The sequence below is a fragment of the Oxyura jamaicensis genome, chromosome 2, assembly GCF_011077185.1.
Source record: "Oxyura jamaicensis isolate SHBP4307 breed ruddy duck chromosome 2, BPBGC_Ojam_1.0, whole genome shotgun sequence".
Lineage (NCBI taxonomy): Eukaryota > Metazoa > Chordata > Aves > Anseriformes > Anatidae > Oxyura > Oxyura jamaicensis.
The window spans coordinates 33,739,975-33,764,929 of record NC_048894.1 but is presented as its reverse complement, the minus strand read 5'-3'; the positions used below and the strand labels follow the sequence as shown (position 1 = coordinate 33,764,929).

General features: G+C 40.2%; 1 protein-coding gene across 2 annotated transcripts; it reads right to left on the bottom strand.

Annotated features, from left to right (window-relative positions):
• Window positions 1-335: 335 nt before the first annotated feature.
• KLHL7 (kelch like family member 7) lies at window positions 336-22,877 on the bottom strand. Of its 2 annotated transcripts, none has more exons than XM_035317108.1 (11): window positions 22,568-22,877; window positions 19,905-20,007; window positions 18,887-18,980; window positions 17,621-17,745; window positions 15,271-15,446; window positions 12,574-12,748; window positions 11,041-11,183; window positions 6,332-6,572; window positions 3,753-3,954; window positions 3,370-3,467; window positions 336-1,703 (listed from the first exon to the last, which is right to left on the bottom strand). In XM_035317108.1, the coding sequence occupies exons 1-11, from the start codon at window positions 22,685-22,687 to the stop codon at window positions 1,420-1,422; spliced, it is 1,761 nt and encodes a 586-aa protein (XP_035172999.1). In that variant the 5' UTR covers window positions 22,688-22,877; the 3' UTR covers window positions 336-1,419. The 2 variants fall into 2 exon arrangements, with proteins under 2 accessions (XP_035172999.1, XP_035173000.1); XM_035317109.1 differs by having other exon boundaries at window positions 18,887-19,003; window positions 22,568-22,584.
• Window positions 22,878-24,955: the final 2,078 nt, after the last annotated feature.

Here is a 24,955-nt window from a genome sequence, read left to right as displayed (position 1 = left end):
CTTGAGTGCATCTACTGTTTTCTATACATGTAGAGTTGTTAAGAGGTAAAAGAAAATCAGGAGGAAGTTTACAAAAAAAGCTTTGAAAACTGAAATTACTTATGAGATCTTCAGAGATAAAGTTGACTAAATCCACACCACCAGGGATGCATAAGATACAGGTAGGCAAGCATCAACTTTTATAGTCTCATAGAAGCAGAGCTGCAAGAATGGGCAAGTTAGAAAAGTGACAGAACTAGGATGAAGATATTCCTGAACTAGCATGGCAGTGGGACAGGCTTGCTCGGAAGTTTGTATAGTTTTTCAGAATAATGTACACAACATTGACACTGATAGCCTGACAAGTTGAACTTTATGCTGGAAGAAAAATTGTGATCACATTTAGTATCATGTTGGCTGGAAACATTTACAAAACCAGAGATTAATAACCATGTGCAACTTCAGAAGACTTCTGCAAAATAACTTTAATGACTTGGTTCGTGCCATTTTAAAAACAGTCATTTTCAATAAAAATCAATACTTTGTTTGTATTGACTTTGCTTTCCCATCCCTATTCACTTCTTTGATAATGGTTTGGCATCCACAGTACGTACAGCCTGGTTGCCTAGGAAGATGTACTGAGTTTGATATCTTGAATTTCCAACTTGGACCTATAGTGCACACTTACTGTGGACCTTTCCCCCCCCCCCCCCCACTTATAAAATAGGAAAGTCTTTTGTGAGAGCTTCCCAAAATGCCAAAGATGACATTAAGCAAAGTATTTCTCAAATCTCTCTATATATGGCCTGTCTGACTTTAAAATTGGTATGCAGTCATGCAGATGATGAAAGATAATCACCAGAATAAAACACCTATTGTAATCTGGAGAGCTGTATAATCTATCCCCATTCACTGTAGGAATCTAAGTACTGCTGTCCTTGGTCTTTCCTGAGCAAAATAGTCATTGCATCCTAGTAAGATTTTTGCAGATATGTATAAATGAGAAAAGTTTGCTCATGTTTCTCATGACCCAACCTATCTTTACTCACCTTTATCAAAGGAAGAATCTCTGTAACTGTGCTTGGGTAAGTGTCATTTACCCAGCAATGTTATCTTCATCTAATACCTTGAGTTCTTCTAAATAACTGGTTTGGGTCTATTTTTTGACAAGGCCACACAGAGTCCTTTTACAGGAAGATGGCATATGTGTTCAGGTAGGTAAGTGGATTCTTAAAACACATCCCCATCTCAAAACAGACAATAAAATGGGCATCACAAAAATCCGTGTTATACAATAAGCTGTACATACAAATTGAAAGACTGCATTTCAGTTTTTCCTATTACTCGGTATAACAAGATTCAGTAAAACATGGAAGCAAAGTACCAATGGCCATCTTTCCCCAAGTCCTTGAAGAATTTCTCAGGATCTTCTACGCATCTTCAGGTCTCTAATGTTTCTTCATTTGCACCACAAGTGTCTACAACACAGATTAAACAACTCGTCACTGGGAAAGCACGGACTTTGGAGTTGGCTATCCACTTGTCTGTTTCAGTGTTATATTCAAGAATGTGCCCTAAGCGACCAACACCCTGAAAACCAGCCAGGACATAGACTATAGATCCCACAGCAGCACACTTCACTGTTACACCTTTCCATGGCATTGGAGACACCATCTTCCATTCATTCATCTTGATATCGTAATATTCTACATTATCAAGGCCACCTACAAAGCAATGAAATAGATAACTGCTTACTACAGTGTACTGTCGAGGCTGAACTTGAGCATACAAACGCTTCATAAAGTTTAGTTATTTGCAAGGTTTACATTGAAACAGATCAAACAAAAAACCCTTGAAAAGAAGGGCCACAGGTTTCTGAACTTGCTGCCCTCCCCTTTTTTAAATACAGAAAGAAGAGTAGAAAGGAGACTGAGAATGAGAGGTATTGTTACAAGTTTCACATTATAAAAATTAACATTTCCTTTACTAAAGATTCTAATGTGTTGCTTCATGAACGGAACAACGCCCAGTATATTACGGATTTGTGGCTAGTAACCAGAAGTTAGGAAAGTACCTCAAGCTTGCCCCTAGGGCAACCATTTCATTCTAGAGGAGTCATCAGCATACTTTTACTTAAATAGGTCATATACTGATAGAGAATGTCTCTCCAATAAATTTCAAGGATTTTAATATCATAATGACCTAAGTGCCTTTGGAAGGGCTAATAGTTTCAAGTTATTAATTTGATCTCTAAGATCAAGTATAAGATCTCTCTAAGATCAAAAATATAAGATCTACATAAGATTTATTTCTTCAGGAAACAGGCAGTTATCATGCTTCACATTACCTACAAACATCTTGTTATTCCTATTTAACAATAACGACTATGAGGCACAGAAAAGTTTTTGCTTCCAGTCTTGAATTATTGTAGAAATTAATCTCTCAGGTCTAATCTCAGTAGGTATAAATATTTCATCCCATAGTTCTTCACCATTATATTAAGAACAATTTATCAGTATGGTTGCAGAATATAAACAGCAAGATACTTACTGCCTCAGTAGTACACATTCAGCAAATACACTAGACTTTTGCAAAGCGGCAGTTCTAACCATAACTGTTAGATAAAGTACAAAGATTTTATCTACTGCTATTTTTGAATTCAGAGTCAATCATGTTGGAATAGTTTCAGTAGCTAATTAAAGTAAAAGCTATATTCTAAAACAGCATTAATGTGAAATTAGATATTCTAGTTACCATAAATAATAATTAATACATCTCCTAGCAGAGAAGTTTTCATTTTCAAAAGCACTTCAGAAACCCTATGTAATTAAAATTAAAATTAAACTGTCCTGGGAAATTAGCTATCACTCTACTTTTACAGATCAGGAGACAGATCATTAAGTGACCTGCCTATGACAGTAAGTCGTATTTCATTAACTAGGGCATTAACTATTCTTACTTTTTCACCACCTGAAAATAGCTCACTTTGACTGAAGGTCCCAAAACAATGTCTACACTTTACCTGTCTCTTAGAGGAATAACAGAGTTTCTCAAAATACATAATAAAGGATTTTTTTTTTTTTTAAAAAAAGGAAATTTTATTTTCTTAAGCTTAGGCACATTAAACTACTGCAGAACTAGGCTAAAGTATGGGTGCATTTCGGAATTTGACTGTATTATCATTAGCGAAATTTCAATTTGGGAAATGAGATACAGTGAAGTGTGGAAGAGAAAGAAGGAAGGCAACAACGGTGCGTCAGCAGCAGAACATGTTTCATGGTACTGATCAGTTTTTCAGCTGACAAAAGTAGAATGAATTATTTGCAAGAGCAAAAAAAGGCCCCATGAAACCTGCTGAGACCATCCAGAGAATTACAAGTGCTGGAGTACCTGAGCCATTTTGTCCACCCACAGCAAATATTTTGTCCTTTACAAACACCAGTCCATGATTCTTCCTGGCTTCAATCATTGGACACAGCTCAGTCCACCTGGAAAAAACAACAACACAAAAGCACAGGAAAATTGACTATTTAGTTCCTAGAAAAGAAATATAAAATTCATAAATAAATCCCGGAGCTGGGAAAACGAAGTATGAAAGGAAGCTGAAGAAAATTAGCCTTTTAAGTAAAACTACAAGTGAATGATACGTTACCACTTAACTCAGGAGCATACTTTAATGCACAAATTCTTACTATCCACCTGTATTTCAGGTCTTCCTTGGCTGAGCAAAGCACAAAGTGACCAAAAATATTCAGAGTTGATCCAACACTTACGTTTCGGTGGCGGGATCATAAACTTCACAGGAATTGAGTACTCTTCCAGAAACATTGTTTCCCAAGCTTCCTCCACACACGTAAATGAGGCCATTCGCCTCCACCATTCCATGGCTGCAGCGCTGAGTCAGCATGCTGGGCTTGGTGTGCCAGCTCTCCGTTCTCGTATCGTAGCATTCGAACAAATACAGTGCAGAATTTCCTTCAAAAAATAAGAAACCCACCAAAGTGGCGTTAATTCTGATGGTTGTCCTTCGGGAGGAGAGTAACAGTAATTATCAAATTTGCTTTGCTAGTTGGAAGGGGAAAGGTGTTTTTTCCACCGCTAAAAATAGGGCCAACCAGCATGAAATTTGGGACTATTCAAAAAGCACATACTTGTAATTGTTTTCCTGACTCTTTTGTTCCAAAATACTTAAGTTTATAAATTGCTGTTCGTGTTTGAAAAGAATATAAATTATGCAGGGTTTTTTTGGAGGGGGGGGGCAGACTGAACCGAGATTCATGCAAGACTTCCTCTACGCAAAGTAACTTGCACAATTCCCAGAATATTTGCAGCTTTTGAATTAGATGGCTAGATTATGTTAAAGCATACTTGCGGTTGCTAATAATTCAGAAAATAGCTGGCCCTCACCATTTTACTTTCGTCCTGCAGCCTGGCAGATACTTAATATTTTCTGGGAGTGCAAGGTCTGTCTTCCTCCCTCAAGGGCCAATAAAACTATTAATGAAATCAAAAGCTTTTTTTTTTTTTTTTTTAATGTAGGTAAATGGGAGCTTAAATACTTGTGCTCAGATGACTAGCCATAACGAAAGCAGAGAAGGCTGGATACAACCTGCTCCAAGAGCCAAGTGTGTACACTAGCAGCACTCACTACCAGCTGAGGACCATCAAGGTATGTGGAACAGCGTTACACTTCCAGACCCAAAATACAGTAGACTTCTATGAACTGTGTATTTATTTACTCCTACCACATAAATCTCAGTACAATTAAGAACTGCAGAATGAGACTTTTTCTTTATGTAAATACACATCATTATTGCTTTGAAGCTGTACAAATTCTTCTGCATGGGAAGTAGAGAATAACTGTCTTTAATGTCAATGCTAAGAAGTGAGAAACTGCTGTTTTCCATATGCTGTCAGTGTAACGTTAAGTATTTCTTCTGCACCTGAATGGAAGAATTTCAGCAGGTTTAGCGCTCAAACTCTGCTGGGTATTACAAGTAAACCACGATTCCATCAATTCTAAAAGGTGAAACAAACCCTGTTGCCTTAGTGGCCTGGCACAGTACTTTGCTTTCCAAGCTCTCCAGTCAATGCAAGCAGCGTGCAATTTTTAGGTTTCTCTACAACACACTACAGCATTTTTCCCCAATTTATAGTTTCACATAATTGTTTGCTCCAATTTAGAAAACACTGTAATCAGGATAGACAGACTTTCTAAACAAGCAGTGTTCACTGGATTACAAAGCAAAAATACACTCGCTAAGTGAGTGTATTTTTATATGTGACTTTTCTGTCTTTCCCATGGAAGATTTAAGAGTTTTTATAGTGTTCCAAGCCTTGGTTAAACCTGTTCCAAATAATGGGAAGTGTTATGTCACATTTATCACACTAGGTGGCAGATACAAACTGTCTTATTCTAAGAGGTCTGTTGTAGCAGCAGATACTTTAGAAGTCAGATAACATTACTAAGTCAATTAATGGGAAGCTTTAAAATTGTGATAGTGTTTGGTACTGATTACAACTATTTTTTCCTGCTCACTTTCCTCTGCAGCAAGACAGAACTCAACAGGATCTACTAAAAATTTCTCCCTAGATAGTTTTTTTATTTTATTTTATTAACTTTTTATGGATAATAGCATACCTGCATTTCTACTTTTGGTTTCCTGAACATGCATCAGATTAATTTAGACAAAAATTAGTAACAGTTGCTATTATGCTATGGTTTATATGTCTCGTGAGTTTAACTACAAGGATTAACATCTAAAGAAAGTAATATTTAACCATTTATTGAAGCAAGCCAACAACAACGAATTAATAGAAGATAACTTCTGTCATTTCACAGAAAAATTAGACTAAAAAAATGAGGTATGACTTCACCACCAAAACCAGTAACTCAAAAGCTTTATTTCACCCCCTTTTTTCTTTGAAAAAAATCATTAGGCCCAGCTTATACAATGAATGCCATTGCCAAAATGCAGGTATTCTGGCCATATGCCAGAGAAAAATTTAATCCAGATCTGTGGATTTATAGAGGTAAACTAATAGCAGAGTGGGATGGCAAATCATGTTTGCTTGTCCCTAGTTAACTCTGAAAAGTACAGTGTGCTGTGCACCCTAGTTAACGTGAGTGATATCATTTTGATAAGTGAAACCATTTAAAAAACACAACAGAAGAAATAGCTTGTTGGATTGTGGGCAGGAGAAAATTCTTAATATGGGAAAATTATCTCATTAGGCTAACATGGCAACGTGCAGTTCCCTTCCAACAGAATCATGCAAAAACCAGAAAAGTCTCCAGGTATCTTTGTTTGTGCTTTTTGTTTGTTTGTTTTAAAGATTTTTAGTGTCTTACCCACTTCTGAACCACCAGATGTATAAATTTTGCCCTCAGCAGCACAGGCTGCAAGGCTATCTCGAGGTGTTGGAGGTCCTAGCTTGGAATACCAGCTATCCTTCACCACATTGTAGCAGTCCATTCGCTTTATAGGGAAGAGCTGGGAACCACCCAAAATATAAACTACGTTGTCCCAGAAGACACAAGCTGCATCCCTGCGCTTTTCAAAGGGACATCGGATGTCTGTCCAGCTGTAATCCTGCATTACAAAGAACAGGTAATGTCTAATAGATTGTAACACTTACCTGCACAGCGAGTGTTTTTCAAACAGAGCTTTTCATAGAGATTTAGATATGGTCAGTTTTAAATTTCCTTTTCAAAACAAACATGAATACCGTTTATTGAAGAATACTCCTCAGGCGTACTCTTGAAAAATTCGCTTAGACACAGACATAGTTAGCTGCAACGAACCATGACATTATCAATTTCTATTTCCTCATTCCCTCTGTTCACCCCGTACAGCTCCCCTGAAAAACAGATTTTTCTTCCCCCAACAGAATTGACCTCCTGCTGTTATCAAGTCAGAAGCAATGCATGTAATCAATAAAGCAGAATTGCATTTTCTTTTATAGGAATGGAAAAAGACATCTTACATCTAAAGAAAATAAGTACAGAAAGTAAAACCAAACAAAGGCGATGGAAAAAGGGAAAAAGATAATATCCAAATTGACAAGCAACTCAGTTAAAAAGCTCTGTGATACATACTTTATTACTGTAACAACTAGAAGCTTATTTACAGAATTTACAAAACACAAATGATCTACAGCTATCCACAGTTGATAGCATGAGAAATAGGGTAATGCTTTATCACAAATACTGACAGTCATGGTGCCTGGAAACTGATTTTGCATGGGTTGGCAAAACCAGCAAGTATCAAATATAGGCATTAAGGCTCCCCAAAGCCTTAAGAACACCAAACTCAGCAACTGATGGCAGACCAGGATAGCATACAGAACAAGAAACACTTCTTGAATAATTGCATCTCACATATTCCATGCCATCGTAAGCACAGCTTGCATCTTGTGCTGAACAGGAAAGCTTGGGACCTTAACTTATCTCTGTCACCTCAGGATGGTCTAGCTAAACCTGCTGAATGACCTTCATCGCAATGGTTCACACAAGACATTACATTATTACATTTTCTTAGCAAGGACATACTTCAAACACCTTGGTCAATGAGGAGGAACAGCGACTCCTACATGGGGGTTCAAAGAAAGAGGCAGAGCATGTTATAGTCCAAAACATCTTACAATCTTTTCCTGTAGCATCCCCCAAATCAAGAAGAGCTGGCAGGTGCATGTGGCCCTTTATGGTGAGAAACACGTCCTGAGGCATCCTAGAAAGGAAAGCCATACTACAGCATGGCAAAATAAATAGCTGCATAAATCTTAAGAAAAACGTCTTAGTGCTTTGTGCAAGATCATCATATTTTCTGGCTCAAGTTTCTGGCACTTTTACAGAAATCCATTTTCCCTTACTGTTTTAAGGGCTGAGATCTGACCCACTTTTGAGGCTTCAGTTCATAGCCACCATTTCAACCACCCCTTTATCAAATGAAAAGCCAGAGGCTCTCCCATAACCTCAGCATGCTCAGCAGAACCCTCCTCTTCCAGCAGGAGGCAAGTTAGGTCCTTTTCTTTCAGTGCTCTTCAGCATGTTCACCTGTATCCCATAGTATTCATCTCAATAGGGTTTATGCGCCTACAAACACTTGTTTAGTGGCAAACCTCTTTTTTTTTTTTTTGCAGAGGGTGGGGTTAGAAGGAAAGAAAGAACAAGATACATATATGCTGACACTTCGCCTGCTGACCTTGGTTTTCAACAGCTGGTGATGCAGGACACCAGAGGCAGAGGTTGTATCTTTGTATTTAATCGTTTATGAAAGGCTTTTCTTTTTTTAATTAAAAAAGAACTTTAACTTACTAAAACTATCTGAATTCTTGGCAGCTACAAGACCCTGCAGCGACAATAATTCCAGGTGTAATTATGGGCCACAGGAAAGAGTACATCCTTTTGTTTAGAACTTTTTTCTCCATTTCAGTTACTACTTCCTCTTCCAAAGAAGAACAGCAGACGTGTCTAACATGGACAACCTTGCCATTAACAGCACATCACCTACAGCTCCTTACCTCCTCCTAAGAGGCATGCTGGTTCTCTTAATTGTTACAAAATATCAATGCCAGGCATCTGTTAATTTTTAATTGCCATTTGCGGATATTTTATTGTTAAAAGTTAAAACTTCCAGCTAATTCTGGTCACTAGTGCTAACAGAATAATTTCAAAGGAGTAAGTATATTCCTAGCTCAAAGTCCCATGAAGTCATGTATAAATTTTAATCAAGAAATCATAAAAAATTTTATTTCCAACTTGGGAAAAAAGCTTTTTTTCAATGCTCTGTGGAAAATTCAACAAGAAAATGTTTCCCACCACCACAAATAGAACACCTAAGATTTTCAGTATAGTTCTGAAACCAGACATCTCTATTTAAAATAGCGCCAGATTGCTCCACAAGAGTTTTATGCCCCAGTCTGCATCTGTTCCATCATTTTGCTCTCTTGAAGTACACACAACAATCGAAGTATTAAACACAGCACAACAAAGACAAAGATAGTCAAAGTAATTCTGTTAACAGTTTCAACAAACACGGCCAATTCAACAATGAAATAATTTTGCAGTTTTAGTGAAAGTTATGTCACTCATAACCAATATAGTATTTTCAGGAGAAACAAAATCTAAGTTTGTTTTGAACTATTTCTTTAGCTGACATATAAGGATTTAATTAAATTATTGAGTTTAATTAAAATTAAAAGTAAAGGCTTAGGTCACTATTCAATCAACCCAGAAGACAACAAAATACGGAATTTCAATTCCTTCCCAAGGTCCTAAAACCTTGCAGAAGTACACATATAACCTTGATTTTTGGCACTCTTGACACTCCCATTATCTTTTGATGAGACTAATTAAAGCAGGTTAAACACGTGATGTAGTATTTGCAGCATTGGAGCCTTACATCCCACACTTACTTCACATGCACTTGATGCTAATCTCAAAGGGATTCTGGATCCTTGGTTTGTGGCATGTAAGAAGCTACTGTCATAGTTAAAGATCAAAGAAACACTCTAGGAAAATATCCAGAAAAGGACCTTTAAGTAACTTAAGAGCTAAAAAAAGTAAGTAAAGCTATTGAAGAAGACATGACAGACTAGCTAAGAACACTTGAAGAAGCATGTAAGTACTAGAAAAAAGACACTGAAGGGAGATAATGCTTATTAGAATCAAGTTCTCCAATTGCTTTCTTCCTTCCCTTCCCTGCCCCTACCCTTCTGCCCACACCCAGCCCCACAGTTAATCCACATGCAAGACCATACAGCTCCATCAAGAGGTAATTCTGCAAGACTTCTTCCAAAAAGAAAAAATAAAGTCACCTGCTCTGTTCCTCCCACCCCACTATATATTTTACTTGAGTATACATGTGAAGAAAGATGACCATTATTCCAGAATTTGGAATTCTCAATAAAAATACAAATTAAATGTCTCACTAAATCAGCAAATCTGTTTTTGTTTTTTTTTTTCCAAACTCGATCAAAGCTCGTAAGAGGTGACTTCAATTTTATTTTACCTAAGGGAATGCAAATTCATGTTGGATGAGTTCAAAACATACCCCAAGGGCTCGTTCATTCTGAATTAGATCTGACAGGGCTCCTGTTCATTATATAGTTCAGAGAGATAACACACAACTGTTTGAAATTGTAATAAGCATTTAATATGCTCTGGTGAAACAACTGGAATCTCTGCAACAAAATATTACAGGTGTGTAACTTCATAATTTATTAGAGAGCATTGATACTTTGGTAGAAACTTAGTTCTGTATTATTGCACGTGCTTGGCTGGTAAAACAGCATATGGGTAATCCTCCTGCAAGCAGCCAATGTTCCAAAACCATCTAGTCTGCAGAGCTGTAATAAACATTCCTGTGGCTTGACTTCATTCAGGAAACGTGGAAGAAAATATCAGGCAAAGCTTGATCGCTCTAAATTGGCCATCTCTAAGGTTTTTGTTGTAGAAATTCACTTTTTCCCCAACTTCTAGGGTAACTGGCTGCCGATTCTTCTAACATACTCTTAATTCATGGAATTGTGAACCACTGGAATTTAGAAATGGTTACACATTTATACTAAATGAATCAAACCCCCTTGTATTCTAAAACAGGTTCTATACTATCATAAAAGCCCATGTTTTATCTTACACAAAGAAGAAACTGCTTTGAGTTAGTCTCTGGACACATACGTGCATGTACACGCATATGGATTTTTACATATTCCTAACGGACTGCCTGATGTTTCTGTGACCTTTTATTTATCTCCAGCTGTGGGACACGCACACCAATCAATTCTTAACTCAAATGTATTTTAGAACTCCGTATCTAATACTGCCAACAAACAAGCACAAAAAATCATTCTACTCAATACGAAGCACTACATCTAGGTACACGGATTTGAAAATGCCTAATTAGCTACACTCTTCCAACTGTATACCCAAGAGGCAGGGAATACATCCTTTCCCACACCATTTTGTAGATCATTATGCCTTAGTTAATACCATCAGCAAATATAAACCACAGAAGATTACAAACAGTGAATCTTAATGCATTCTGAGGTAACGATTACCTTTGGATTAAAATATCTGCAGGACTGGGGCTGCGAGCCTCCAAACAAAGCAATGCGATAATCATGTTTTTTTCTTCTTGGCCGCGTACCTTCTACTAACTCTTCTCTGTCTTCTGGGGAAAGTAGATGGTATCGCATCCCACCTGGAAGGAACACAACCACCGTTGTAGATCGTTGTAGCTGAGAAAGGGGTGTTTCACAGCCAGGAAGGGAAAAAAAGGGGGAAATCAACTTTCCACAGTACACCTGTACAGCTTAGTTTTTTTTCTTAAATGCAATGATGTGCAGTAGCACATAGGAGAATACATCCAGATTTACACCCCATTTCAATCTGCCTACGCCATGCGAGGACAAGACATGGATATGGACGTTTGTTACATGCCACTTCATCTGTCGGCTCATTTTGCCAATACTACCAGGCAACCGAGTTTGCCATGCTGAAACTGGCAAGAAGCAGCACAACCAAGGACGACTACTACTGGCAGAATCAGGAGCCCAAGGAGAATAGCACCAACATTAAAGAAGGGACTTCAAGGCAACAAAGAGTCACCACGCCCTGCTCCTTACCCCGTGGTTTCTGATCAATAAGGAATGTATCTATGAAAAACCCTCACTTGTGTTCATAACTTACAATGCAAAATATTAGTTGCATTTGCTATAAGACAATAACCATTTTCTTACAAAAACATTCCAAAGAATAGAAAAATATTAGTGACATGACAAACCATTAAAACAAAAATCCATATTCCTTCAACAATCCACCTGACTCCACGTCATGCAAGAAGTATGACTGAAATATCATGGTCAGCAAATACTTGCCAATGTATAGGCTAATTTGAATCTTGCTTGTTGACTGAAGGAAAACAGTTGTATGCCAGTTTTAGATTTACACTAAAAGGAAGCTGACTAAATAACTGCTACTGAAATACAAAAATTCTTCTGGAATATTTATCAACATCTAGTCTTTTCTTTTTTACGTGATAAAACTTCACATTTGGTGTCTAAAAAAACTAAAAGCTTGTTCCCTGATCTCATCTGTACCTTGAGAATGTAACTATCTGTTAGCTTCAACTTCCAGAGTATGTTAGAGATGTAAATAGTGCAACAGAGGCTTAACATTCTTATTTGCACAGGGAAGCTTTATAATATTAAAAATTAATTTATTGAAATTTTAATAATTCACATATAAATATTAGACACTGAAGTTAGTATCGTGTCCCAAAGGCACGCTAATGGTTCCAATTACCCTGACAACCCATTGACAGAAACTTCATTACATTACACATCACAAAGTTAATATCATTTGCTGATGACTCTCACTTTGTTTCTTTTGTTACACAAGAATGTGTGCTATTTACATGACAATCTGCTAATCCAACTTCAAATAAGTGCAACATCCACAAGGGAACAGGGTCAGATGTATTTAATGGGAAAGTGTTGTCAGAGTATTTTAAACCAATTTTCAAAAATCTACATTCCACATAATTTTTATGTTATACAGACATCAAAGATTTCAACTAGAAGTCAACTTACTGATCACCATTTTAAGGCATTCTGGGTTATCCTGAATAAGTGGTTCAGCCTGAACTGTTTTACTTAAGAAGTTCTTTGATATAAGAGGAAATCGGACTTTAGCAAGAATGTCAACCATGTATGGCTGGCGATTTGGCTCATCGTACTTCAGCCATCTGACTGCTGCATCATAAACCTTAAACAAAAGAAAAGATAACGTACATCACCACAGACTCAGACAAAAGCTACATCTCAGTGCTCTGAACAGATTCTTCTACCTATTGAGGGTTAACTTAACAGTATGTGGAGTTTTCACAAGTGTATACACCTCCATCTTCCAAAAAGGCAAGACAATGCTCAGGCATGAAGTAAAACCCCTCTACAAAACATTTTTTTTTTTAAATAAAAACTTCTACTGCCATTTAACCTTTTTTCAAGTGGGAAGCATGAATCTGCAATTCATATTTATTTGGGCAACATTAAAACTAGTATGCTTTGCATTCAATGTCACAACACAGATAATACTTCACCAGAAGTGCTGAAATAGCTTGTGCTTTATATAGTGTCGTGAGCTGACAAACTGCTTCTGTTATCGAATCAGTGCTGGGAAGTTCCAAATGCATTGTTATTGTGTCTTGAGGGACCATTTAAAAATATATATATGCTTTTTTAACTGCAGACTGCCATAAGTTTACTGTCCTGAGACTCTCCTCTCTATCTCCTCTCTACAGTAAAAGATAATGGGTTTTCTTGGCAGGGCAGGGAGGACAGAACACGCAAGGTAACCAAGAAACCTGTTTTATTTATGACTGTCCTCTGAGTCAGGAAGGTAATAGTGGACTTCCTTTCCATTCCTATGTACTAAGATATTTCAGTGCTGCTCTCAGACATAGCAAACTTATCTACTACACTGCCATTTCAGAGTCAGCACTTGTTTCATTACAAGTGATTAACACATTCAATACCTACTCGTTGTAGCTGAAACTGACCACAGTGATCACTTGTGAGTGATTTAGTTCTGCCATTAAATGTCTCTCCATATTATGAGTTATTCAGAAGGATTGCTAAACCTCCTCTGCTGTAATCCTGCAAAATGACCACAGTACAAGGAAAAGTAGAGAAAGAAAAAAGGATTTAAGGCTCAAGTTCCATAAGCTAAGGAAATTCAGCAGAACGTTGGCATGCAGTGTTCCTGTCCCAATCTACAACAGAAACACAACTAGCATACAGGAAAAATAGGCCACTTAGTAATCAAAGCTACCCTTCCTGTTTCTGCTGATTGTAAATATGCTTTACAGCAATACAAAGACTGGACTATGTCAACTTTCTATGGGTACTCCTAAGAAATAAGATTTCTTCGGTATCACTTACTAACTTTGCAATTTCATCCTGTATGCTGCCACTTAACGAGGAATTTTCATCATGCCTACCTGGAATTTCTATCACTGTTGCCAAGTTGAAGCACGCCATCTTTATCAGCAAAACCCCAAGGATAAATACAACACTTCTGGCTTTGAGACTGTTACTCTGTGGCCTGAACTCTTCCCAGTCCATGGTAAGAATTTTGAACTGTGACCTAAATCATATTTATGCTTATAAACTAGTTAGCTGTCATATTCTTGTCGCCTGGTATTATTCCTCTACCCATAGTAATTCTTATTTTCATGTAACAGATACAACGAAGAAAACACATTAATTATGTGAAGACTAAACTTCAGAGTCAGCAGAACACCCATTTCTATTTAAGTGCATACACATACCACCTTGATTATGAGATCCCTCTGTTGCACTTCAAAGAGGCACACAGACTCATGATGACATGGCTAAATGAACTTAAATTACCTAGTTCAAGCACCAGAACCAGCCAGAAAGGCAAAACTTCAGTATGGTTTCAACAGATTTGTTTGAGAACCTTCAAGAAGTATCCATCAGCTACAACCATCTTGCAATCACCTCTTTGGGCAGCACTGCAGACACACCTACACTCTATTTCCTTGCAGTAGGAAGGACATTCTGGCAAATAAGCATTCAGGGCTGTGGTATACTGAATCAAGTTTTCCAAATGGCACTGCTGTGAACGTACTTTCTACCACAGTTTACAGCTTTTAAATTAATGAGTTTTTAGGCCCTTTCCAGCCACCCAGGCATTTTTTGTATCTATTCCATAAATAAAGGCCTTCCACCGCTGTCAATGTTGCTAGTTCTGAGTGTTTGGTGCACCTTGCTCCTAAGTTCCTGAGTTCTGCAAGATTAATTTATGTATGCATATTTCCATCAGCAGCAGCTCCTCTCGGAAACAAGCTGAGGCTCAGCCCATACTCAGGTAGAGACACACAGCCATTAAGGTGCATGTCTCACCCCAATCTGGGGGCAACTGCTGTAATACATTAAATCTAATTCCATTAATTGTACATGGAATTGAAAGCCCTACAGCTATCAGAATACAGGAAACTGTTTTGCTTACTCCCTTTATTACTTCTCTTTGCAGCTTGCTGAGACTACACGTCTAACATCCACACTTCAAGTGTGGATATTCATTAACATCGGGTTTTAACCAAGCTAGGATGCACTTTTAGCAAGCACTACGTGCATCACATTCTGCAGGAACATATGAAATGAGCTGCCTCAGTCTATTTCTTGATTAGAAAACCATGGTTAAGTTCAATGCTCTTTGCTGCTAGAAGACAGAGCTCTTTTACAATGGAACAGGGATCTCACCTGATCTTCTGCCCTCACAGTCAGCGTATCTTGGTTCAAGAGGTGGGTCACACGTTTAACATCAAGCTGAAGAAATTCATCTGTCTTGTAAACTTCAGTAAAATGTTGATGGATAAAGTCATCTGCAGTGGCTTTCAGTTCTGGACAGTCTAAGCATTCTGCTAACACACTTATACCTGCAAAGAAAAAAAAAAATCCCAACTAAACTGCAATTACTACGGAGAAAGGCTGAGAGAGCTGGGGCTGTTCAGCCTGAAGAGGGTGGCCTCATTGCAGCTTGTCAACACTTAAATGGGGCTTATAAAAAAGATGGAGAGCAACTTTTTGCTCAGCCAGAAAATGACAAGAAAAGGGGGAATGGTATTAAACTAAAAGAGGGGAAATTCAGATTAGAGGTTAGGAGGAAAATTTTCACTCAGAGGGTGGTGAGGCACTGGAACAGGTTGCCCAGAGAAGCTGTGGATGCCCCATCTCTGAAGGTGTTCAAGGCCAGGCTGGACGAGGCCCCGAGCAACCTGATCTAGTGGGAGGTGTCCCTGCCTATGGCAGGGGGTTGGAACGAGATGATCTTTGAGGTCCCTTTCAACCTGAGCCATTCAATGATTCTACTTTTAATGTATAAGACTAGAATAAAAATACCATAATTTCAGTGATAGTTACAAACCCAGTTTAATATTTATTGGTATGTTTTTTTCTTTCTTTTTAAACAGAAGAAAAAAGATGCTGTTACAACTCATCTGCAACTCAAGACAAACTACAATAAGCCTGAATTTGGGATCCCTATCCCTGCAGAACTAACTGGAGAGCCAGGTCTGTAGCACTTGCTCTATTAACTATTTCCTCACTGTTTTTTCCCCCCTTGTGAAAGAGACAACAGCATGTTAACTAGGTCTGAGCCACACTACAACAGCCCAGTCTAACCAGCACAGCCTGAGAGACTGCTTCCAGGTTTCATGACCTCTCCTGACCCGGTTACACTGAAGCAGTCACCACCCCAGCCCAGTTTCCTGTAAGGGCTACAACCAACTGGGACTTTTATGTGTCAGTAGCAAACTGTGCTGCAGGCTGACACAAAAAAAGTCAAGTTGATGCTGCTCAGGAGCAGAAACTTGGCATAAAGGTATAAACAGCAACTGCCACTGAGAAGCACTGTTTCCAGCCCTCCCTCTAGTAACCAGGTAAGCACATGGCTACTCAGCAGGAATCTGCTCATTGTGCTGCAAATCTTCCCTCTCCTCCTCCCTTGGGGGATGGGGGGTGGTAGAAACAACCCATGGGATGCAACTCTACTGAGCTTCTCTAAGTAGTAAGATGCAAAACACAATAATAAAATCCAAGCATCTCTCTGACGAGCTGCTTTCCAAGTGAGAAATAACAATTTCAAGAGATTGCAGATTCACCACGGTTTCTTTCAAGTACACATTTTTATGAGCTATGGGCTTGCCTGTGAGTCTGCAGAGAACACATTTCAACTTGTAAAGCATATCTTGAGGAAAAATTGATTTAATCTTGATCTCCCTTTTGATATAAATTAGCAAAGTATGCAAGCGTTAAGAGAATATAATTAACTTTCTAGTTAACAAAGACCACAGAGGACTGAACATGCCCCAAAGCAAGCATAAGTGGCATTTTCCTTAGAAAGTAATGTCTTCCTTCCAGCAGTTGTTTCAGAGCCACTGCTGTACTGCACTGAAGCATCAGCTGAATCCTTATAATTCAGAAACTTTGCAAAACATTTCTGTTGATATTATGAACATCTATAACATACTTGAGATGTCACTAGGAGAATAACATAACCAAGAAGCTTTACAAATTTTCTTTAATCAGAGACTAAAGTGCTCCAAATCTTGGGAGTATCAATACACACCAAGTTCTGCTTATCTTTTTTTGTAACTCTGAGTTTACAGTAAGGGCATATTAAGTACCAAACCTGCCCAGATGACAATCACAGACTTCACTCAAAAGGAGAAGCAATTAGAAAGAGTAACCTAAACTTATCTTCTTCATATTTTTAAAAAGATAGGCTAATTTTGTATGAATGACGACTGTCAAATTCCACCTCCAAGTACAGTAACAACAACTGAAAGCTCCACCTCATTAAACAGCCAAGGATTTCAAACAAACAAGGGGCTACAGGCTAATCTGGGATGAGACCTAGCAAAGTCAGTGGGCCTTGGTACTGGCCAAAAACTGCCAGATCACTTTGTTTATGGCAAGGGAAAATGGTTTAGATTAAGCCAAATTTTTTTTTAATGTGCCTGGACTTAGCTAAGCATTACTGTCTTTTAGATGATACTATTTTTTGAGAACTGCAAAGTTAAAAACAGCAAAAAGTCTACATTTCTCTTACCAAGACAATTTGAAGCATCAACTTGTTCTTTCAAAAAATCCACACACATTTTTTTCACAGGTTCAATTTGATATTGGTTTGCAGCATCTAGTAAAGACTGGACATTATTGCTGTTAACAGAAATTCTGTGAAACAGAAGATGCAAAGTTAGCACAAATACCTACCTACTTAGAGCCAAAACACCAACTTACACCAATTGAAATAATGGCAAAATTATTCCCCTGCTCTTTCCCCAAGCATCCTTCTCTTACATGCAGAGAAGACACAGCCTCCCTTCATGGTCCTTCCAAATTGCTTTGGTTTGCTGTACTTTGCTAAGGGCAAACAGTCCTGGATTTTAAAGGCTAAGCCCCTAACACAGGCCATCTGGAATACCATGCTAATTACTTTGACTTGTGTGGTTAGCCATTTTTATGAAACAGAAAAGGAACAGAACCTTTTCCTGACAGCCACCTACTCCCAAACAGACACCAGCAAAATTTGTCTAAACTCATTGTCGAGACTGCTCTGGTTGATCTGTCTAAAGTGCACGAGCAGCACAACTATTTGGGAGTGCCTGAAGAAAAGGTCCAGAGCCCACAGGCCAGCGTTTGTGCACCAGCAGAGGCAACAGTAGGGCTGGGGTGCTGGCACTGTCTCACCATGGATGAAGCATGCAAGGCTCCTCTCAGAAAACAGAAAAAGCCTTCTTAAGGAGAGTTAATCCCATCAGCAAAGATGAAGGGCCTGCCATCCATCTGCCGTAAGAGCTCGTTGCAAAGTACTGTTCACAATCCTAGCTGTTTGAACGAGCTTTGTATAAACACTACAGTGCCGGCAGTGCTATTTAAAACCAAGCATGGGGCAGCCTGAGATAGAAGGGAAATGCTGTTCACACAGTTGTTATCCACCCAGCCCGACCAGAGGTGAAGGTGCAACTCCCACAAATGGTTATCTGTGGCCATGAAGAGAAACCCCTGCTGATATCAACAGGGGCCTGGATTTCAGAACAATGGGGAATATCATTTGACTCCAACACTGAAGCCAGAAGCATTCTGAATTGCGTTCTGGAGACAATTACCACCCTCTTCAGTCTGTGGGGCTTCCTACTGATTAAATAAAAAGGAAGAGGGGAGGAGAATAGGTCTAGTCACATCAGACTTTCAATGAGTAAAGGATTATAATAGTAATAAAACTGATGAATCACGAAACCATTATTTTAACATTTTACCATTTACAATTGGCAGGCTTTCTAGCAGAAATGTCATTTTTAAATAACAAAACTACCTTGCAGTATAAGCAAACTCCACAAGCTGTTCAATAATGTCAGGTTCTGCATCTTTTAGCTCCACTTCGAAGGACTTGGATTCAAGCATATTTGCTGCAAGTAGATTAAAAGACAAACTACATCAATAAGCCACACTGGTTATATTTTTCACTGTTTGCAAAATGTAAAGGGATTATACTAAATGGGAACTTGCTAAGACTGCACACAGCTATTGGTGTTTCCCAGGATTATTCATGCAAGTCACCAAAGAAAGGAGGCAGTGTGACAACCAAGAGAACTGGTGTGTGCGTGCGTGCTCGCGTTATGTTGATTATGCTGTAAGGTGGGTTAAATGGAAAGGGTCAGAAATGCTGCTGACTGCAGTGCAGGCTGCCAGGCCAGCATTACCAAAGACAGGAAGCACAGACTACACTACTAAAAGCTATTTCCATATTCACGCTGATAATAGAGCCAGCTCAGAGCTCCCCACACCCAGTCACAGCATTGCAAGTCCACCCGCAGATGGTTACAGGCCAACCACTGGAAGGCACACTCGTTTTACTGCTACTTACCGTGCTATAAAACATGCGCTAAAGTCAATTTAACTTTTGCATGCCTTACCCCTCGATTTTTAAGATAGATACTACGTGGCTGGATTTGAAAAGTTAGTGCAAAGGCAAGAATGCTCACGTTCCTGGAAGCCTGTTTTGTAAGTGGCAGTGCCTAATGGTGGGAAGGAACAGGGCAGGCATCCTTTGTGCCACGGGAGTCATGACTCCAAGTTTTCAGGTTAAGGGAGGGAGATCAACTGTAATACAGTGTATGGGCTCCAGCTGGGCTTTCATACGTAGTAACACTTGACTTGATCAAAGGAGAGAAAGTGAAATTGATGGGAATGGTGAACAGAGATGAATGGAAGGATACAAACTGAAGCAGTCTTCACTTACACTTATCTTTGAAATTAATCACTTTCATAAAATAAACACTTGTCAGCACATGACCACAAAAGCATAAAATCAAACGGTTTTGAAGACTTACTAGTGAACATCAAGTTAAAAAAGTGACTTGCTGAAGCGAGCACAACACGGTGAGCTGGGATCTTTCTTTCCTGAACCATAAGAATGACATCACAGAGAGTTCTCTAAATCAAAGGAAAAAAGACAAACAGGAAAAAGATAAGCATTTTTGAAACATTTTCAACAATATTTCTCTAACAGCAGCTTAAGGAAATTCACCGGTGTCCTTAATCTGCATAACTCAAAAGAGTATCATGTAACAAAAATATCTTCGGAAAGGCAACCAAGTCCAACTTTTGCTCAGGATGACCTGAGTAAAAAAAGCTCAGTTTTCCCCGTGAACTTGCACCTTTAAACTGGTCACTGATAAAATATGAACTCTAAAGCTTTTCCTGTGACATTTATATCAACCTCCTATAACAGCCTCTGCAGCATCTAGCAGGGCCTGCACTGATACTGCAGCCTTTTCATCCATCAGGGGCTCTCTTACCTACTCAGCTGTCAATTTTCATAAAAAAAACTCAGATGATCCCAATACCTGAAGAATTCCACCATGCTGCCCTGAGTGAAAGTGATGAACAAATTCAAAACATTTAAAGTTGGATACGTTAAATAAAGCATATCCCCAAACCACCACTTATATCGAAGAGTTGATCAGTTACTAACTTTAAGACAAAATACACTTTTATTTCTCATTGTTTGCTAATTGTATATAAACAGCGCATGACAGTTCAGGTAGGGGAGAAACTACGAGGAGAAAGTGACAGAACTTTTAGGAAGTTAGCTGCTCAGCACTTTCTTCTACTACGTTAAGTTCATGAGACTATTTTGGGGATACCTACCTACAGACATACTAATACTAACCCCAGAATGCAGCATTTCTACTGTAGGAAGAAAATATTTTTGATTAGAACAGTGTTAGAACAGTATCTCCACACATAAGACAGTATTACCTAGGGCTCAACTCAGGCTGATAATCCACATGTAGCCTTGTCAAAAAATATATCTGTTTTTTAGTTTCTTAGAGGACTCTCATCAGAAAATGCTCATGGGACAAAATATAAATTATATATTGTAAAATGTTTTAATTACAAGTATAGACTTGGACGGGTGTATGAGAGCCAACTTTCTTTGTGCACCCATAGCTTTAAACCATTTAAGACTGAATCAATAAAAAAAAGACCGTGTGAGAAAAATTTCAAAGGAAATCATTTAAAGCGGGAATTCCCAGCACATCTGGTTCAAAACAAGAGTTGCACATCAGCACTACAAGATACCATAAAATTCTGGGGGCAAGCTGTGCTAAGGCTTGTAATGCTGCTTGACCTATGTGCTGTGTTTTTAAGGTATGTTTAGTGTCCGCATGTTTACTGCCTCAGCTCAGCATTTGAAGCATCTCAGATATCCTAAGGCCTCTCTGGGCGTGGGAAGAAATATTTGTCAGCCACAACAGATCATCGCTTTCCTTTCTTGCTCTGTGACGTTCCTGGGTGCAGCTGCTCTATTTCAAACACCGTACAGAAATTCCCAGCAAGAACTTAGTTCCAAAAGGACCCACTTGCATCACTCGGTAGTTCCAAGGATGCAACAAATGACCAGCATTTCGTCAACCAAAGGACACACCCAGGCGTCAGCCAGCATTGCCAAGCTTTGTGAGCTCAGAGACACTTTGCAAACCCGTCCCAACTTCATTCTCAATAGCTTCCCTCTTGGCACATTTCCACTCAGCTACAAAGTGGCAACAGAGGATTTGTGTGTGTGCTGTCAAATAGCTCAGTAACATCCACAGAGATATGGGTCACCTCATTTTGGAGACGAGCAACAACTCCTCCATGCACCAAACATACTTACTCCCAACATCTCACCAGAACTAAGCGCAGATGTGTCCATATTTTGCTCTAATATCACATAAGTGCAGCAGCTGCCTCTAGATCCCAGCTCACACAAAAAGCATCCTCTTAAGAATTAGCCGTACCTTCCACCAAGACCATTTTCCTACATCATTAAATCAATGCAGATAAATTGGTGGTGTTCTGCATGCAGGTTGCTATATCCACCACAGGAAAGCTTTCACTCACAGCATACTGAGGTTTTATAAGTACAGCACAATCCTCAAGTTATCAAAACACATACGAGAGCTTCCTGTAGGTCCTACTGAACGGCAGCACAACGAGCCAGCTGATCTAGTACCTCTTCCTCTGGCTGCTCCTCCCACAAACAACTAGAAGCAGCAGGAATGTCATGAGCTACGCGCGAGTTTCTAGAGTGGTCAGCCGGGGAGGGGGATGGACAGATGCAAAGCCACCACCTGAGGTCTGATGTGAAGTTTTAGGGAAACTCTGGCAAAATAAAAGACAGCCGTCAAAATCCAGAGTCGCATCCCTGCATGGGCACCAAATTTCAAGACCCCCAGAAGTACCCTCAGGTGTCACAGCAGCACAGCCTGGCTCCACATCACTTGTAAGTAACGCCAGGGCCACGGCAGGTCCCCTGAGGAGCAGGAAGTTCTCCTCACGTTTCGGGGCCGCGCAGATCCCGCGCCCGCTCTCCCACCACAACTTTGGGGTTCTCGAGAAGAGAAAAACGACCAGCACTCCTCCCAGCCGGGGCAGCACAGGCAGATTTGGGGTTTTTATGGTTTTTAATGGATGTCGACCACCGCAGCCCTGCGTGTGCGTGTGTTACCTGCTTGCGCATGCAGTTCATGACGCCCATGAAGCCCGCCAGCAGCTTGGCCTCCTCGCGGGCCGCCAGCTTCTTCTCCGTCTTCTTCTTGCCGGCCTTCTCCGCTCCGGCGGCGGCCATGGCCCCTCACCGCCGGCACCGGGGGCCCGCCACCCCTCGCGGGCCGCATGCGGCGCCGCGGGGACCCCTCGGAGGCCGCCCCGCAGCCGGGAGCGGGCGGGCGGACAGACGGGCGGACAGACGGGCGGACAGACGGGCGGACAGGGAGATGCTGGAGCGGAGGAGGCGGCCTTGGGCTGAGGGAGCGAGGCGGGGCTGCGCATGCGCGGGCGCCATTTGCCGGTGCTCTGCCCCCGGCAGGGGTAAACAAAGAGCGGGGGGGGGGGGGGGTTAGTGGAGGTCGGGGGGCGGGGGGGGGGGGGGGGCGGGACCTCACATTTGTTGAAAGGGGTACAGGGGAGCCGGGAGGGGAGCCGGGAGGGACCCTGTAGCAATAGGACAAGGGGTAGTGGCTTTAAACTAAAAGTGGGGAGATTCAGATTAGATATTAGGGAGAAATTATTTGCTCTGGGGGCGGTGAGGCACTGGAGCAGGTTGCCCAGAGGAGCTGTGGGTGTCCCATAGACGTGTAGAACCATAGACTAGCTCGGGTTGGAAGGGACCTCAAAAATCTTGTTCTAGCAACTCCCCTGCCATAGGCAGGAACGCCACCCACCAGATCAGGTTGCCCAGGGTTTCATCCAACCTGGTCTTGAGCACCTCCAGGGAACCCCTCTTACCCAAGAGCCCAGGACAAGGCTTGTTTTCAGAGGTTTAGGCTCAATTCCTCACCTGAGGGGTTCTGAACCTGTGTTGTTCTAGGGACTGGTGGTAGTTGTGTGCATCTGTGAGCAGTGAGTGAACGGTTTCAGCCCATGCATGGAGACCACACCAGCTCTTGCTTTGAAGTTCCTCAAGCTCAGCCTTGCTCTGACAAGGTGGCAGCAAGGCTCAGGCCTGTGTGGACCGAGGAGGGAGTTGTAATGTATTTATAATCAAATCACAGAATCATAAAGGTTGGATATGACCTCCAAGATCATCTGGTCCAACCATCCCCCTACCACCAATGTCACCCACTAAACCATGTCCCTAAGCACCGCGTCCAACCTTTCTTTGAACACCCCCAGGGATGGTGACACCACCACCTCCCTGGGCAACCCGTCCCAATGTCTCACTACTCTTTCTCAGAAGAAATGTCTCCTAATTTCTAACCTAAACCTCCTGTATTTCATTGAAATAAGTGCACTGACACACTTGGCTTTACAAATTTTACTATCTAAGAGAGAAATTCACAGACAAAGGGCGCATGTGGGAGCGGTGAGCTCTGGCTGCTCCAGTAGTGGCGGTGAGCTGGGAGCAGAGCGTGATATCAAGGCACATGAGGGCAGCTGCATCACCATAAACAGCATGGATGCTGTATTAGAGAGAAAATTCTACATTTAGTTTAAATTTAAATGGTCTTAAGAGTAAGTGTCCTAGCTGAGGTGAGATTCTATATTATTTTTTGATGAAAACCAGCTGGCGTTTACGTGTGGGTGTACGTGTGTGTATATATGCACTGCTGTGGGTAAATATGCAAAGCCACAAAGGAAGAACATGTCAAGATGAGAAAAAAAAAATGTGTTCACGTCCTAGATTTCAGGCCTACGACACCACAATCTTGAAGTGATGGCAGAAAATCATGTAATCTCAGGGACAAAATCTCTTGCTCAGAATTTTGAGGTGGGAATTGGAAAAAGTAGAAGTCAGCTCCTCGTGAAACCTGAGAAATTAAATTCAAATCATTTAAATGAAATGGGCAGTTTGTAGCACAAATTGGGAATTTAATACAAATGAAAGCATCATAATGCGTTGTGTCTCATAAACAGTGTTATTCTCAAAGCACTCTACAAACATTAACAGTTTAATGATGTCTTATCTTCTGATTCACAAACTGAGGTTAAAATTAAAAATGGAAAGGGATTATACTCTTCTCTAAAGTGCATTTTATTTATGAATTTGATGGGGAAATAACTTCTGGCACAAAGTATCATATCTATTGCGGTTTTGAAAGTATATCAAGCTGTATTTTGAGGGATGAACTAATGCTGCTAACTGGGTTAGTGCAGCACAGTTGAATACTCTGAAACGTTTTTGTGAGCACTGTTTGCTTAATCCAATAATTTCTAATCCACAGTGTGGTACAAATATTTCCATTGAGAAGCTGAAGTAATATCTGTATCATGCTGAAGTTTAGAAGATTAGGGGGGCCTGGTTCTGCAGTACGGACTCAGAAGGACTCCAAGTACTGGGCGTGCTCAACTCTTTGCTAGACTGAGAGCTAAACTCAGGATATTTGCAGCAGGATGC

Excerpts from the sequence above, each read along its gene's own strand:
- KLHL7 (XM_035317108.1), bottom strand. The coding sequence starts at position 22,687 with ATGGCCGCCGCCGGAGCGGAGAAGGCCGGCAAGAAGAAGACGGAGAAG. Across the intron at positions 18,981-19,904 it reads TTTTAACTTGATGTTCACTA|CAAATATGCTTGAATCCAAG; the intron begins GTAAGTCTTCAA and ends ATCTACTTGCAG. Across the intron at positions 1,704-3,369 it reads GGGTGGACAAAATGGCTCAG|GTGGCCTTGATAATGTAGAA; the intron begins GTACTCCAGCAC and ends ATTGCTTTGTAG.